General features: G+C 35.5%; 1 protein-coding gene across 1 annotated transcript in view; it reads left to right on the top strand.

Moving 5' to 3' along the window:
* Positions 1-13,628, top strand: part of LOC124093507 (phospholipid-transporting ATPase ABCA3-like) — an 82,286-nt gene extending 68,658 nt beyond the window's left edge. Inside the window, 7 exon segments of the mRNA XM_046445970.1 lie at positions 5,445-5,570; positions 5,787-5,981; positions 7,732-7,919; positions 8,586-8,756; positions 9,165-9,346; positions 12,925-12,998; positions 13,482-13,628. Of these exon segments, the coding sequence (XP_046301926.1) occupies positions 5,445-5,570; positions 5,787-5,981; positions 7,732-7,919; positions 8,586-8,756; positions 9,165-9,346; positions 12,925-12,998; positions 13,482-13,628 (1,083 nt within the window).
* The last annotated feature ends 3,892 nt before the right edge of the window (positions 13,629-17,520 follow it).

Here is a 17,520-nt window from a genome sequence, read left to right as displayed (position 1 = left end):
TTCATCCATGTTGTTCCAAATGACAGGATGTCCTTTTTTTAAAGGCTAAATATCATTTCATTATGTATTTAACCACATTTTGCTAATCATACATCTTTTGATGAATACTTAGGTTGAGTCAATATTTTGGCTTATTGTGAATAGTGCTATCATGAGCATGAGAGTGTAGATATCTTTACAAGGTGATGATTTCATTTTCCTGGGATATATATACCCAAAAGAGGGATTGCTTGGTCATATGGCAGTTCTATTTTAAACTTCCATACTATTTTCCATAATGGCTGTGTTACCAGAGTCTTAGATCAGAGGCCCAGTTCAGGGGTTCCCAACAAATCAGGTCTGAGCACTCACCCCATAAACCAAATGGAAAAGGTAATGGTGACAAGAGAGAAAGGAATTTTTTAATAGGTAAAGCTACCCAAGGAAGACAAAAGTGACCAGCATTTCTGGGGTACTAGTATGAGCATCCACATTACATAGAGAGGGGGACCAGAAATACAGAGTCAAGTAGTCTTGCCCAAGCTGATCATGATCTCAGGATTGGTCAGGTAGGACCTTGTTGGTGATAAGAAAGTTGCTGTTTCCTGGGGGATAGTTTCAACTCATCACTAGGTGTATATCTATTGGACTTGCTTCTGGAATTCAAGGTAACTCAGAGCAAAGGAGACAAATGCAAAATGAAGATGCCACTTTTTCCCCTGTTTTCCATTACCCATTGGACATTTGCAGGTTCAAATTAAGAGTCAATGTTTTTAGCCAAAGCAACCTACCTCTAAGTCTTTGTTACACCTGTGCTTATTTATATTCCCACCAACAGCATACAAGGGTTCCCTTCACAACCTTTCCAACACTTGCTATATGTTGTGTTTTTTATGATAGCTATTGTGTGTGGGTCAGGAGTTATCTCATTGTGGTTTTCTTCATTTTGTAAATTAGTGAATTATAGTTATGCATAATATAGCATTCATTTTGACATAATTCTTGCAACTTTGGAATATAATTTGCTTCAATAAGATCTCTAATAATTTCCTTTTTCTCCTGTCCTCCCTTCCCATGTTCATTTTACTTTACTGGTCTTCCTTCTATTTGCTTATAGTTTTTTTTTTAATTAGTGCTTTATAGGTAAACATAAAGGTGAAATTCACTGTGATATACTCTTACATGCACATAAGATTTGGTCAATTTCATTCCACCATTCTTCCCTTTGCCCTTCCCTCCTCTCTCCCTTTCAGTCCCTCTCCTTTGCTCCTTTCCATTTTGTTGTTTCCTCTGCTGTGCAGAACTTTTTTGTTTAATATAGTCCTGTTAGTTTATTTTTGCTTTTGTAGCCTGAGTCTTTGATGTAATATTTTTATGTAATCATTTTTTTATAAAATGCTGTTATCCTATTGGGCCTCTCTAGTTAGTTTCAGATGATTTTCTCTTATTGATCCCAGGATTTTCTCCTTATCTTTGACTTTCAGCATTTTTACTGATATGTTTTTATATGGATATCTTTGTGTGTTTATCTCACTTGGTTTTCCTTAAGCTCCTTGAATATATAATATTTTTCATTATATTTAGAAGTTTCCAGCTAGTACTTTTTTGAATATTTGCTAATTTGTTGTTTAGCAACAAGCTCAAATATGTTAGTAAACTCTGGTTCCCTTGCAGTGTGAAGCCTGTGATAGTCCTCAGAGGGTGTGGGCCTCGGCATGGGCACAAACACCCTGAAATGGCAGTGAGGTTTTTAGGGCTCTTTTTGCCTATGTCTTTCATGACCACACCCAGCTGTTAAACTCCACTAATTGCTGACTGAATTTGGTATGGTTTTCAACAATGCACTAGGGCATGATTTTCCAAGTACTGATCCAATTTACTGATCATCTTTGGAGAAGTAGTTAAGGTCAATGAATAAATTTCATTGCTATCCCCAAGAGGATTCTTTATTGTGGTTCTCTCTGGTAAAATAGCTAGCCTGTGCTTTAATATTTTTTTTGCTTTAAATTTTTAAAATTTTATTTATTTATTTATTTTTATTAGGTATATATGACAGCAGAATGTATTTTGATTCATACATGTACTTAGGATAATATGTCCACCATCTTTCCTACCCCCATGCACCCTCCCTCCTCTCCCACCTCTTTGCCCAATCAAAGTTTCTCCATTTTCCCTATGCCTCCCACCTCCCTGTTATGTGTCAGTTTCCACTTATCAGAGAAAACTTTCGGCCTTTAGTTTTTGGGGATTGGCTTACTTTGCTTAGCATGATATTCTCCAGCTCCATCCATTTAACTGAAAATGCCATAATTTTATTCTCTTTTAATGCTGAGTAATATTCCATTATGTATATATGCCACATTTTTATCCATTCATCTATTGAAGGGCATCAAAGTTACTTCACAATTTAGTCATTGTAAATTGAGCTGCTATAAACATTGATGTGTCTGCATTACTATAGTATGCTGATTTTAAGTCCTTTGGGTATAGACTGAGGAGTAGGATAGCTGGGTCAAATGGTGGTTCCATTCCAAGTTTTCTAAGGAATCTCCATAATGCTTTCCAGATTAGTTGCACCAATTTGCAGTCCCATCAGCAATGTATGAGTGTGTCTTTTCCCCCACATCCTCACCAACACTTATTGTTGTCTGTATTCTTGATAACTGCCATTCTGAAGGGAGTGAGATGAAATCTTGGAGTAGTTTTGATTTGCATTTCTCTAATTATTAGAGATGTTGAACAGTTTTTACAATATTTGTTGTATATCTTCTTCTGAGAAGTATCTGTTCAGTTCCTTAGCCCATTTATTGATTGGGTTGTTTGTATTTTTGGTGTTGTTTTTTGAGTTCTTTATATATCCTGGAGATTAGTGTGTGTGTGGCAAAAATTTGCTCCCAAAATGTAGGCTTTCTGTTCACCTCATTGATTGTTTAGTTTGCTTAGGAGCAGTTTTTTAGTTTGAATCCATCCCATTTATTAAGTCTTGATTTTATTTCTTGTGCTTTAGGAATCTTGTTAAGGAAGACAGGGCCTAATCCAAAATGATGAAGATTTGTGCCTACTTTTTCCTCTATTAGGTGCAGGGTCTCTGGACTAATTCCTAGGTCCTTGATCCACTTTGAGTTGAGTTTTTTTGCATGGTGAGCGATAGGGGCTTATTTTCATTTTGCTGCACATGTATTTCCATTTCTCCCAGCACCATTTGTTGAAGAGGCTATCTTTTCTCCAGTGCATGTTTTTGGCACCTTTGTCTAGTATGATATAACTGTATTTATATGGGTTTATCCCTGTGTCTTCTATTCTGTAGCATCTGTCTACATGTCTATTTTGGTGCCAATAGCATGCCATTTTTGTTACTATAGCTTTATAGTATAATTTAAGTTCTGGTATTGTGATGCCTCCTGCTTCACTCTTCTGCCTAAGGATTGCTTTGACTATTCCAAATGAATTTATGATTGTTTTTTTTTAATTTCTATAAGGAATGAAATTGGCATTTTTATTGGAATTGCATTGACTCTGTATAGCACTTTGGGTAGTATGCCCAAATTTATTTATTTTTTTATGTGGTACTGAGTATCAAACCCAATACCTCACCCATGTGAGGCAAGTACTCTACCACTGAGCCCCAGCCCCCATGCTTTTAGATTTTAATCTCTTTTAGTCATTGTAAATTGAGCCACTATAAACGTTGATGTGGCTGCTTTCCACATCAATATTTATAGCAGCTCAATTTACAAGCATTGTAATTGCTTAATTGCTTTCCACCAAAATCTCCATTACTGATTAGAGCATCCTTAGGTTGTAACTTTCCCATGCTGTTTCAAATAAAGTAAATTACACTGGATAGAGCAAAGGAATTCTGTTTGACAGCCTAACACTCCTCACTAGGCAAAATTGGTGGTTCAGATATGGGACAGTAATACAATGGGACTTCAGTATTCCTACCAACTTCATAGGTTTTCTTGAATAAATTTTTCTCCATTTACATTACAGTACATCCTTAGATCATTTCAAAAAACTTTAAGTGATCATATGTTAAAATAATTTTCAGCAGTTTCACTGGAGCACAAATTCACAGATCTCTAATATTGCCATTCTGAAAGTCTCAAATGTTTTCTATGTGAAGTGTTACTGACTGTTTCTCTCTCATGTTTAGATTGTTCTTAGCTATAGCTTCAGTTTTTCATGAGGTGTCTGATTTGGGAAAAATAACAATAAGCTCTGTATTCCTGACTTCTTAAATTGAAAAGAGCAATAGTCAATTTGTTCTGAAATGATTGGACAAAGCACTTTTGAAAACTATGCCAAATTTCTTTTCTAACATCTTGGTATTTGTTTTTTTCAGAGGCTACTTGGTCTAATCAAGAGCATTTATATCTGTAACATTTATCTAAAAAATATCATCCATGGGTCCAAATAAGCCTTGCTGATGTTTTATTAGTTCCCATTCCCTTTTAATTTTGGCAAGTTTATTTATGATTACAAATGCATTACTTTAACTTTCCCGACTCTCTTGAGATGGCTTCTTTTGTAAGGATCCACGTGATAAAATCATTTCTCTGAATGCTTTGAATTCTATATTTCAGAGATTTTAAAGTACACATAGTAGCATGTTAATTTACACTTTTGGGGAGATACAGGAGATTTAACCAAGGTGACACTTAACTATGCCACATCCGCAGCCCTTAAAATTTTTTATTTTGAGATAGGGTCTCACTAAGTTGCTTAGAGCTTCACTAATTTACTGAGGCTGACCTCAGACTTGCAACCATCTTCTTGCCTCAGCCTCCCAAGTTTCTGGAATTATAGACATGTACCACCACACCTGGCCAATTCACACTTTTTCTACCATGTGAATAACTTTTCCCTCTCTGGTCCCCACCTTCATTTCATAATTTAGTTAAGTTGTTGATGAGATTCAGGAAGTTTCTTGGAAATTAATCAAACCTTTTTAGAGCATCACATGACTAAATCAACCAGGGTCACTCCAGGTGAATTTTGGCTGACTAAATAAAGACTCAGTCACAGAAAGTAACTTTTTGGGTTCAGGGACCAGTCCTCAGCCACAGCTTCCAGAAGGGGACAAGGCAGGCAAGAAAGAGAGTGAGGAACAAGTTCTGAACCATTTTATTGGAGAGAAGCCATTCAAAAGAGGCAAGGAGTCAGGTTTTAGGTGGTTGAATCTAGCGTCGTGATAACTTGTGGGTCAGGAGGTTGACTGACATCTTGGAAGGCCATGCTCATCTCATGTACTGTGTGGGGATCAAAGGCAGAGCAAGAGAAAGGGACACATACATGCACAGCCCAGACAGAGCAGTCTACTTTGTGTGCTCAGAACGCTCACAGCTCCCACACACAGCCCATGGCTGGCTCGCCACACCTTCTATTTTAAAATCTTTAATAGTATCTCTTGGTTTAGATTTCATGAAGCCATTCAGTTTATGATTCTTGTCTTAAAAATATAGGATACAATTTCCAAGGAATTATCTGGAGAATCTCCAGATAAAGATGTAGAAGATGAGAGAAAGAGAATTCTGGAGCATTCTAAAGAGTTGATGAATTCCCCAGTGCTTATTAAGGAACTCACAAAGGTAAATCATTCAATGGCCAAAATATTCTGTATTCATAGCTCCCTGAGAGCATGCCATTGGTGTCAAGGACTCGCTGTGGTTCTTCAGTATCTATGTGTATTCTACCAAGATAGTTCTTAGGAAACTGTCTGAGGTAGTGGCCCATAGGTCTAAGGTATTTATTGCATTTGACCCATAAATATTCTTTACTGAACTGTATTTTCTGAATTTTTTTAGATATACTTTACATATACAGTAATTCTGGCTGTGAAAAATATTTCCCTGGAAGTCCAAAGGCAGGAGTGCTTTGGATTACTTGGATATAATGGAGCAGGTAAAACAAGTACATTCCAAATTTTGACTGGAGAGCAGAGTCCTACCTCTGGGGATGTGTTTATTGATGGCTTTAGCATCACCAAAAATATCCTAAAGGTAAGATTATATTACAGTATAAGATGACTTATGGGTGCAGGCAGATGGCTAGGGATAATGGATGACGATCCTGGTGGATATTGTATTGAATTCTGAAAAGAGAAAATTTTGAGGAAAGAATGAAGCAATTAGAGCATAACTTACAACAAGAGAGTCTTTTATGTCTTTGAAATTGTTGGAATAAAAGGCAAAATTCTCTCAACAGTGCATCTAACATATGCCAAACAAGGTATGGTAAGGGTAGAGAGACTGGGCAGAAGAAGATTTTCTGCAATTCAGTTGCAGCTAAGCCCTTGATCAATATTACTAAGGGCTCTGAAGCACTATGTCACTTTTTCAGTGTGATGGCAAATCAAAGCAGGTTCTATCTTTTAGATACTATCTAAATACAAATACTACCCTTTGTATTCCTCTATCAGCTAGTCATTGGCTAAACATGCCATCTAGAAGAGGGCTCATCACTTTGGGAAGAAGCTAAGTGTGGTGAGAATTTCAAGAAGAAGAAAGTGGTCAAATTTCAAATGCTAGGAAATCTGAGGAAAGCCTGAATAGTGTACTAAATTATTGAATATAGAGCATTTCATCAATGAGGGTGTCGAGAACAATCCAAATTTCTTTTCTAACATCTTGGTATCTGTTTTTTCAGAGGCTACTTGGTCTAATCAAGAGATTCATATCTGTAACATTTATCTAAAAAGATCCATTGGGTCCAAATAAGTCACTCCTCTACATCCCAAGCCCCCCATCAGGTCTTTTTACAGGGAGAGTTTCAGTTTATTGTTTCTTTTTTCCTTTGGGTGGGTCATATTTTCTGTTTCTTTGTATGCTAGTGAGTTTTTATTGAAAATTGGACTTTTGAATCTGATAATGTGGTAACTCTAGGGATAATATTCTCCCCATTCTCCTACTATTGCTGGTTGTCTGTCAGTTTTTTAGTTGTCATTGTTTTTTATTGTTCAGGTTTTATTGTCCAAGGCTCATTCTGTGCTTGGATTCAGCCCCAAATACAAATTTAGGGCAATATGGTCTTTTCTGAGCCTGTCTATACATTTCCCTGAACAGAGGTATCACCTTCTAATTTTATTTATTTATTTAATTTTTTTAAAGGAGGAAAAGAGAAAAATGAAGATGAGAGTGCAGGGATTCCTTTAAGTCCACTGGAATTTATTTTATCCCACTAGAGATTGGGGAAGCTTGCACTATGCCAGGATTAGGGGCATGAATAATCTAGTCGATGTAAATTAAATATTTGTTTAAATTCACAACTTTTCTCTGGCTACTTTAGCGGTGTATACCTGAGTGCAAATCAGCAAAAGGGTTTGACCAATTTCTGAAGCAACACTCATTTTAGTCTCCTATTTGTGGAGCATTGCTTTGAGTTCAGCCTGATGTGGAACAAGATGTGCACATGGCTGTGCAGATCGAGCAGTGTAAAGTCATCCATGGTAGCCATGCCATTTGGAACTCCTGATTGAGGAGGGGAGCATCTCAGTTTTCAATATTGAGTAGGCACTGAAATTTTATTTTTAACTTCTTCATCTTCAAGATCATTAATACTGTTTACAGGAAACTATTATTATAGTGTTCTATAATTGGCCCAAGAGCCATACTTTGGTAGCCCTTCAGAAAAGAAAAATTCTTGGTAGGACTCTTAGAAGCATGACCTGGAGGACTGCAGGTCTGTCTCATCCATGGATGTTCAGTAGGATGGATGATGTAGGTTTTTACTTAAAGTAATTCTTATAATTAGGTGAAGTCAAGAATTGGCTATTGTCCTCAATTTGACGCTTTGCTGGAATACATGACTGGCCAGGAAATAATGATCATGTATGCCAGAATATGGGGAGTTTCTGAGCACCAGATTCATCTGTATGTGAACAAACATTTGAGCTCATTGGAATTGGAGCCACATGCTGACAATATTATCAGGACCTACAGGCAAATCATTGTGCTGCTTTATTGTTGTTGTTAATGATGCTGCTAATCTTGAAGTGTTTCTCCTCTGTGTTCCTGATATTTGAAATGAATAACCACAGCTCCACCTATGTCCCTGTATCACAGCTACTAATTGTGAAACTGTCTAATGCCCTACTAGATTTCAGTTTCAAGTAAAAAGGCAGATGCATCAAGTTCCACATTTTCCCTTTGCAGATATGAAACTCAAAATCCTAGTTCTATTTGAATTGCAGCTCTGAAACTCAAGAGGGAGCATCTTATTCCTAGTGTTCCTATGGTTCTTTGTCTTCTAAACAAAAGAGGAATATAGGCCTTATGATTAATGGTGGGTTTATGTACCTGGGAAACCATGATAACCTAAGAATGAGTAAATAAATGTTGTTGATAATGCTGCCCGAATCAGATACATAAAAGTCACTCCTCTACATGTCAAAATAAAATGAACACACACACACACACACACAGACACACACACACACACAATCTGTAGTTGGACTTGCTGCATTGTTAATCATCACAGTGGATGTTCATGTTAAATATTTGTTGAATCTCTCAGCATTTGGGATATTTGTGCTAAGTATTTTCCTAAATAACTGATATATATAGTCTCTTCTTCTACTTTCTATCCCTGCTCCTTTGACCATGAAGTGGAGGAAACAAACGTAGGTTGAGCACTGCTATTGCCATAATGGGAAAGTCCTCAGTCATCTTTCTGGATGAGCCATCTACTGGTATGGACCCAGTAGCCCGACGCCTGCTCTGGAACACAGTGACAAAGACACGTGAAAGTGGAAAAGCTATCATTATAACCTCCCATAAGTCTGTGTGGCTCATTGAGGGGCTTGTTTAAGGCTGGCAGGAATTGTAGTGGCTCTAGAAGAAATTATTTGGGGTCAGGAATATGGGATGGTAAACTTGCATATGTATATGAGCTTCTCTTTAGGAATTAGGATTCATTTTAATTCTAATGAGTGGAATGGCTAAGAATTTTTAGTATGTTTAAAACTCCAGAGTAGACAGGAAATTTCAGAAGATGTTACATTTGAGAATTGGGTAATACTATTATTTATCACTTTTTAAAAATACACTTTCCAGTTATGAGCTTGATGATTGGTAGGTTCAAATTCTGATTGCAAATAGAATCACAAAATCTTGGCTGTTTCAACCCTATGTCCTCCAAAGGAAAACTGTTTAGCCTTACTTTATTCTGCTCTCTTATTTTGCAAGCATGGAGGAATGTGATGCCCTTTGTACAAAGATAGCCATCATGGTGAAGGGGAAACTTATGTGCTTGGGCAGCCCTCAGCACCTCAAGAACAAGTTTGGTGATATTCATATCCTGAAAGTCAAGGTCAAGACTGAGGATAAATTAGAGGATTTTAAATATTTCATCAAAATGACATTTCCAGGTAAATGCAGTTGCTTTAACTTTGTTAGGGATGTGTTAAATCATATTTGTTGTTCTCACCATGCATATGATTTATGTCTTCAACATCAGTTTTGTGCAAGTTATTGACATCTGTAAGAATGTAGATCAGAAAATAGATAAAATAGATTGTAGAACAGAGTGGAGAACATGTGGAAAAATAATCATCTCAGCATTGGTCATAGTTATTATGATGTGCCTATGAAAATCTATGCAGATAGGTATGTACATCAAGAATTAAATATTCAATTATTCATTCATGCAACAAATATTTTTGAATACTCATTAGTACTAGAGTTCTATTTGATGTGGTATCTAAATCTCCACAAAGAAAATTATGACCAGAAAACCTCATTTACCATAAACTGTCCTAGCAACTTGTAGACACAAGCACTTTTACAAGAATATGGTTTGAGACATATTTTTAAGTGTAAAGTGGTGGTCATCTAGTTCATCTGTAATTAGTCCTTGAGCAAATAGCTATTGAAATATGAAATAATTTTAAAAATTAACTAATACTAAATCTATACATAAATATTAATATCTAAAATGAAGAAAGAGGACCCACTTATTCTATTTTTATGGAATGAAGCACTGCCCCCAAAATGTAGCCAGTTAAGATCTTTAAATTAAAAGTAAATAAATAAGGAATAAATGTTATAAGCAAAAGGCAGCCAGAATGTACTCTTCTAAAAAGGTCTTGCCAGAGGAATCAGAATTTTTAAAATGAGTCCACACAATCTCAAGGAAATTTAATGATTGTATATTATTTTTTCATGCACAAGTAAGATGATTCCATTTCTTCAGTGAGAAAGATTATATCTCCAAGAAACACTTCTGGTAAACTTAAATAAGAAATTGATAAAATTAAACAAGATATCTTTAATGCAATAATTGGCTGAGAAACAAAGATAAGAAAATTCTTTAACAGCCAAAAAAGAAAATAGGAAAAGCAAGAAAGAAAAAAAAATAAGTTAATGGTGAACTGAAACATGAGAGTGAGCAGTAAGAAACACATCCCAAAAGACTCTGAGAAAGGAATCTTATAGCTATGAAGATAAGAATGTTATTTTGTCTGATCCACCTATTACATAGGAATCTCCTTCCAAAACTATAAGAATATTCATCTCACTTAAACGTGACCAAACATAAGGATTATAATTGAACCCCACAGAAAACTTTGACTAGCAGAAAAGGATAAGAGCAAAACCTAATGAAAACACAGAAGATGTATAATACCACAAAAGAAATAAATCTATTATCTTTCAGTATGAATCTAACGAACTACAAATAAGATAGATGCCATGAAAGAAAATCCTGAATCATAATTGAAAGGGCTAAGAAATTAGATGACTAGACAACAGAATATTCAAAAACAGCAACAACATTGGAGAGGTTTTTTAAAAGTAAACATTTCATAAATACATAAATATAAAGAACAAATAGCATAGAAGGTACAAGGAAATGGAGACTGGAAAGTAGGAAAACATCAGACAGACATATAGATAAGCATTTGGGAACAAATATGTAAGAAGCAAGGCTATGACAATCCAATCCAAGTACAAAGTAGTCCACAAAGAAGAAAGTAAAGTGATAGAAGAAATATTAAAAACTATCATTTAAAAAATTTTCTGAAATAAAGAAGACAAACCTAATACTAGAAGGGTAACTGGACAACAGAAAAATTTACCTAATATCAATACCAAGATAAATAATTGTATTTTAATAATAACAGGAGAAGGGGGACCTTTGGATACAAATAAAAAGAGCAGGGAAAGAAAGAAAAGGTAAAGAAAATTAGATAGACCTCAGATTCATAGCTAAAATGTTTTCTTAGGAGAAATTATAAGCAAAATGTAAGACAAGGTTTTTATATGCAGCCAAAATGACCTTCAAGAATGAAAGTCACAAAGAGTTATGAACACATAAAAACTCAAGGAATTCTACTCACAAAAAGCCCTTTCTGGAGAATAAACAAACAAAAAATTTCTTTATCACCTTTGAAATCACTGGAAAAGCTTCTGCATAATCTGTATTGGTGGAGGGCTGGAGTTGTAGCTCAATGGAAGAGCACTTGCCTGGCATGTGTGAGGAGGCACAGGGTTTGATTCCCAGCACCACATATCAATAAATAAAATAAAAGTCCATCAACAACTAAAAATATTTTTTTAAAAAGATGTATTGGTGAGTCTTGGATGTCTTTAACTTTAGACCTAAGCTTAAATGAAGGAGTTCTAGGTGAGAGAATATCATAAAATTGAAAATATTTTAGAAATGTATATAAAGTAATCAAAAACAAAATATGTGAGAAGTACTATATAGGAATAAAAGAATATTAATGTCCTGATGTGTAAGACTATGGGCATTGGCTTGGTATGGAAAAGCAGGCCAGCAGTCTGGGAGCCAGCACAGTGTGGGGGATAGTCCAGAGTCTGACTGGTTTGGCATTGAGAGTGGTGGGCAGCTTGGAGTTGCTGAGGTCAGCCTAGCACTAGGGCCAGCCTAGAAGCTCGGTCTGAAGGTACTGACTTGGAGTCTGGTACTCTGAGGGCCATCAGACCAGCACTTACAGACCTAATCTCCATGCTGGCCCCTACAGATACAGGATCAAGGCTAGTACCCACATACTGACATCCCAGACCTAAGCTCTTAAATACCTCTGTATACCCAGGTCCCAGGTTATATCCCAAGGTGAGATCCCAAGGTCCTAGGAGCTAGGCTATTCCTTCTATACTAACCTCTAGGTCTGCATATGCACACCCAGCCTTTAAACCAGCCCCAGCTTCAGGCACTAGGCCAGCACCTATAATTCTAGAGTTCAGGCCACCTTGCAGGAACCCAGGCTCTTCCAGCACCAGGATCCTGATCAGTCCCTGTGACCCCCCCCCCCCCAGGATCAAAAGGATCCAGGGATCAAGACTACTTCAGTAGACCCAGGTTTTAAACCTATCACAGTAGAATCCAGTGTCAGGCTGGATCCCCATAATTGTGTCTCCAAGACCACCACTGTACCTTGAGCCTACAAGCCAGCCACTATAGAGGTAGAAAAATTGTTGGAAAATTTCAAAGCAATTTTATTATTTTAAACATCTCAAAGAAAATATCTCAGTAATTTAGATATAAAAGGAACTTTCCTCAACATATAAAATGCCATCTATGATAAGACCACAGCTAACATCATACTCTACAGTGAAAAATTGCAAGCTTTTCCCCTTTTAGGAATTAAAGACAAAACAAGGATGCCCAATCTTGCCATTTCTATTCAACATAATACTGAAAATGGGTCATATCCCATTTATATAAATCCCATCTCTTTACTTGTCCACTTTTTATAATTAAATATATGTGGAAATATTCTAGAATTTTTAAACAAAATCTGTGAGATCGGGGACTGGGGCTGTCTCAGAGGTACAGCGCTCGCCTACCATGTGTGGGGCATTGGGTTCAATCCTCAGCACCACATAAATGTAAAATAAAGATATTGTGTCCACTTATAACTAAAACATAAATATTTTTAAAAATTCTGTGAGATCATTTACCTGTACTATTTTCCTTTCTTAGATAGTATCTTGAAGGAGGAGAATCAAAGGATCCTTAACTACCACCTTCCGAAAAAAGACAATAGCTGGGGAAAGGTGATGATAGAAACCATGCCCTCCTAACACTACGTGTTAAGAGAGCATTAATAATTAAAAGTATTTGGATTCAGTCATGTGGAATGGGAATTGGAGCCTTTAGGCTGTTTTTCAAACATTCCTATAGTTTAGTTGCTTTAATTTGTTGTGCCTGAATCCTATTAGTAGTTCAGGTTCATCCAAAGAATGGGAACAACCCACTTGAATCAAAGTGTGGAATATGATATGTCAAGAAATTTGTAATGTTTTGAACAACCCACAATAAAAAATTAAAAAAAAAAAACAAAGAATGGGAACAGATAACTTCTTCCTCTCAGTTCCTCAATTATTTATTTCTTCTACTTACCCCTCTCCCCTTTCTATGGCTTTGGCCTTAACATAAATTTGACAAGAGCTGGGGAAGAGATGGGGAGGCTCCTTTGGGTTGGGGGCTGGAGGGGAGATTGTAATGGTAACTACACATTTTTATTGTTGTCATTGAAGGTATTTGGTGTTTTGGAGAAAGCTAAAGAGTGATTCAATTTAGAGGACTATTCCATCAGTCAGATAACCCTGGAACAAGTCTTCCTGGCCTTTGCTAACCCCGTTAGTGGATTAACAGCAGATGATGATGAACAACAGGTTCCATGAGACTCAGTTGCAACCAATGTCTTGCATGTCTTTCTTCGACTACACCTGTATACATAGAGGGACATTCTTGTGTGTGTGTATATATATATATATATTGACACAAATATATTTATATAATAAAGATTTCCCTAAGGGAGAAAATGTGTCCCCTTATTTGCAGATTTAGATTAGAGGCCTATATGTATAACATGTGCAAATCTAAAGTCATTTGGTGAAATTCCTCTTTTATTTCCTAGGAATAGCCAAGAGTAATATTTATCAAGGTAAGTATAAGGACCTATTCCTGAATATTCTGAATGTTTCAATGAAACATGAAAAGTATCATATGTTCAGCAGCTGATTATGGATAAGAAAAGCATAAGTCATGGAGCAAATCAACATTGTCACAAACAGAAGGGAGGTGTACATATACAGATAAATATATGCACACAAATTTTATTCCTTAATATATCAAATTTAAATCAACATCAGTGTTTGAGGGATGAGTTGTGTTACTATTTCCACAACCCAACATAAAGTCCTTATGCTCCAATTATAAAAAGAATAATTTCACCAAGAACATTTGGAGTAATGGAACAGAAAGAAAAATATCCTTTAAAAAGTGTGTGTTTCTCCCTACACTTTCCTCAGCTCTAAGAAAGAATAAGGAGAAAACAAGTAGAGAGAGAGACAGAGACATTTTTCTAGGCATATGAAATAAGCAATATAAGAAATATTATCATCTGTCTGGGATTTATGGGCAGATGAGCAATTAAGATGCTTCTTGTAGAATTGAAAGTGTCCATGAAGCTGCAATATTTTTGAGTAGCTTGTTCAAAGTTTCCAAACTCTTCATTGGATAAGATCAATTATAGAGTGATATCCATAAGATTACTCATTATTTTGTTCTTTTTAGATAAGGAAGAATTAGAGTGTTTTGTTTTTGTGAAGTATCTGGGAAAATGAACAGTCTCAAATGTGTAGTTTCTCTTTGTCTACTTAAGCTATATCCACCTGAAATGCAAATCAACAGAAAAGTTTGACTAATTTCTAAAGCAACACTCATCACAGTCTCCTGTTTGTGGTATCAAAAAGCCATATGACACAGAAAACAATAACAAAATAAATAAGTCTTCTTTATTGTTATTACTTTTAATGTATGTGTATCAAACTTTTCAATCATACAGAGACGGCAGAATTGATTTTAAAAGTATGATGTAAGAATATACTGCCTAGAAGAGATATATTAGATCAAAAGATGCAAAAAGTCGAAAGTTCGAGGATTCCACACAAACAATAACCACATAGAGATGGATGGATAACTAATACCAGCAAAATACAATTTAAAAAGTGTTTCAAGAGACTAAAAGGATATTGTACATTAATAGAAGGGTTAATGCAACAATAAATAATTGTTGTTATAAATATGTAGATAGCAAGAGTCAGAGTCACAAAATAAATGAAGCAACATTTTTTAAAAATTGAAGAAATAAAAAAACATAGTAATACTAGGAGACTTCAATGTACCGTTTTCAATAATGGATTGAACAGCCAGACAAAATATGGAAATATGAATAGCACAACAAATTCATTGGACATCATAACATATAAAGAACACTCCAATAAAAAGCATCAGAATATACATCCTTATCAAGTGCACATGGAACATTCTCTAGTATATACCAAATCGTAGGCTATAAAGCAAGCCTGAGTAAATTAAAAAATACTGAAATCCTGGAGTGCCTTATGGACCCAAAATATAATAAAACTAGAAATCAAAAAAAAAAGGAAAACTGAAAAAGTCACAAATATGTGGGAATTTAACACTCATTTAAAAAAAATTTATTAGTGCATTATAGTTACACATAGTGGGGTTCATTTTGACATAATCATACAACCATGGAATATAATTTGTTCCATTTCAATCCACAGTACTTCCACTTTTCCTCCCCTCTACCCTCGCTCTGCGCCACTCCCTCTGCTGGTCTTCCTTCTGTTTATTTTTTTTCTTAATTGGTGCTTTATAAATATACATAAAGGTAAAATTCACTGTGGTATATTCATTTATGTACATAGCATAATTTGGTCAATTTCATTTCACCGTTTCTCTCTTTTCCCATCCATCTTCCTTCCCATTCTATCTCCTTTCTCTACTCCCCCCCACCTTTTTTTTTGTCCTACCACTTTGCTGAATTTGCTTATCAGCTCTAAAAGTCTTTTACTCAAGTTTTTGGTTCTTATAGATATAGGATCATGTCATCAGCAAACAGATAATTTGACTTCTTTCCTGATTTGCATCCTTTTAATTTCCTCTTGCCTGATTGCTCTACTAGAGTTTTAAGAATTATTTTGAATATGAGTAGTGAGATTGGACATCCTTGTGTGTTGAACCAACTTTGCTTCCTTGGTATGAAATCCATTTGATCATAGTGTTCAGTCTTCTTAATGAGTTTCTGAATGCTATTTGCTAATATTTTATTAATGAATTTTGTGTCTGCATTCATCAGGATATTGATATAATTTTTTAGATAACCAAAATTAAATAAACAAATGCCTAGAAAGACAAAATATACCAAAACTGAAACATTAAGAAATGGAAGAAGGAAAGAAAAAAATTAAAGCTGGAAAAAAAGAAGTAAAATTGTCTCCGCAGATAAGCTGATATTATGTATAGAAAATCCTAAAGTGCCAGGTGCTGTGGTGCATGCCTGTAATCCCAGAGGCTCAGGAGCGAGCCTGAGGCAGGAGGATCACAAGTTCAAAGCCAGCCTCAGGGACTTAGCAAGGCTCTAAGCAACTCAGTGAGATCCTGTCTTTAAATAAAATTTCAAAAAGGTGTGGGGTTGTGGCTCAGTGGTTAAGTGCCCCTGGGTTTAATCTCTGGTTTAAAAAAAAAAAAACGAAACCAGTGAGTGAAAATCCTAAAGATTCTACAAAAATCCTGCTGCTACAAGTAACAAGTTCTTGTAATAATTTCCTGTGTTTCACATTGTCTTTTTAAGGTCTTTGTTTACTTAAGAAAATAATCTTCTCTCTATCTTGATAGAGTTAATTTTTGCTTGGGGACATGGATTCATTCAAAGGGAAAAGGCATATTTGAGTAGCTCTTCAGGACTCATGCCCAGATGAGTTCAGCAGAGAACTTCCACATGTAATTTTAATAAAGTCTGCTTAAGCTTTTTATATCTTGAATTGGAAAGTGTTAGGTATGAAATATCCGAGTAACTAATCACTAGCCTTCTTGGTTTTAGCCTAAGTGTAATTTCCTGGGGATTAATTAGTACAACCTGCCCTGAATCTCTTGACTAGTGATTTCAATACATGGACAACTTTCTCCCACATTACCAATTTAAAAAGGCAGAGTAAAAGTTTATTAAGCTATTATTTACATATAGTCTCTTGTCCTAAGATAATTATATGAAGTTCCTGTTTCCTGGGGAAGTGTTCCTCAGCCCTCTTTGGAATATATGCATTTTAAAAGCTTCCCATTTAAATGATCACTTTATAATTCCTGTATAATATCAATCTCTATCTTTTCTCTTGACAACTTGCCATCCATACTTACTCCACAGATAAGTAAAATAGTGTTTAAAATGCTATACTTTAAAAGTACTGTCAAAATAATGCTTCTTACTTGCACGTAATCTTTAAATAAAGCTCTTTAAGAGCTTGATAGACAATTCTTATATTAACTATTATAACAAAACAGTTACTGTTAGTAATGTATCAAGATTAATAAGGACATAAACCAATAATGACTAATATTGAGCAAGTAGTAATGTCATTGCCCTTCAGGCAAAATTCACTATTAATAGAGTTGTAGTCAGAGTTGTCTCTGCAACAAGGAGATACTAGAACTACAGGCTTGTTAGTAATTGTTAGGAAGAAATGAGAAAATATGGATTTAAGATGA

Source organism: Marmota monax, unplaced genomic scaffold (assembly GCF_021218885.2).
Source record: "Marmota monax isolate L192 unplaced genomic scaffold, Marmota_monax_Labrador192_F-V1.1 WCK01_AAM20220418_F8-fsc00035, whole genome shotgun sequence".
Classification (NCBI taxonomy): domain Eukaryota; kingdom Metazoa; phylum Chordata; class Mammalia; order Rodentia; family Sciuridae; genus Marmota; species Marmota monax.
The sequence above is the reverse complement of the archived record's forward strand: the minus strand, read 5'-3'. Positions and strand labels throughout refer to the sequence as shown.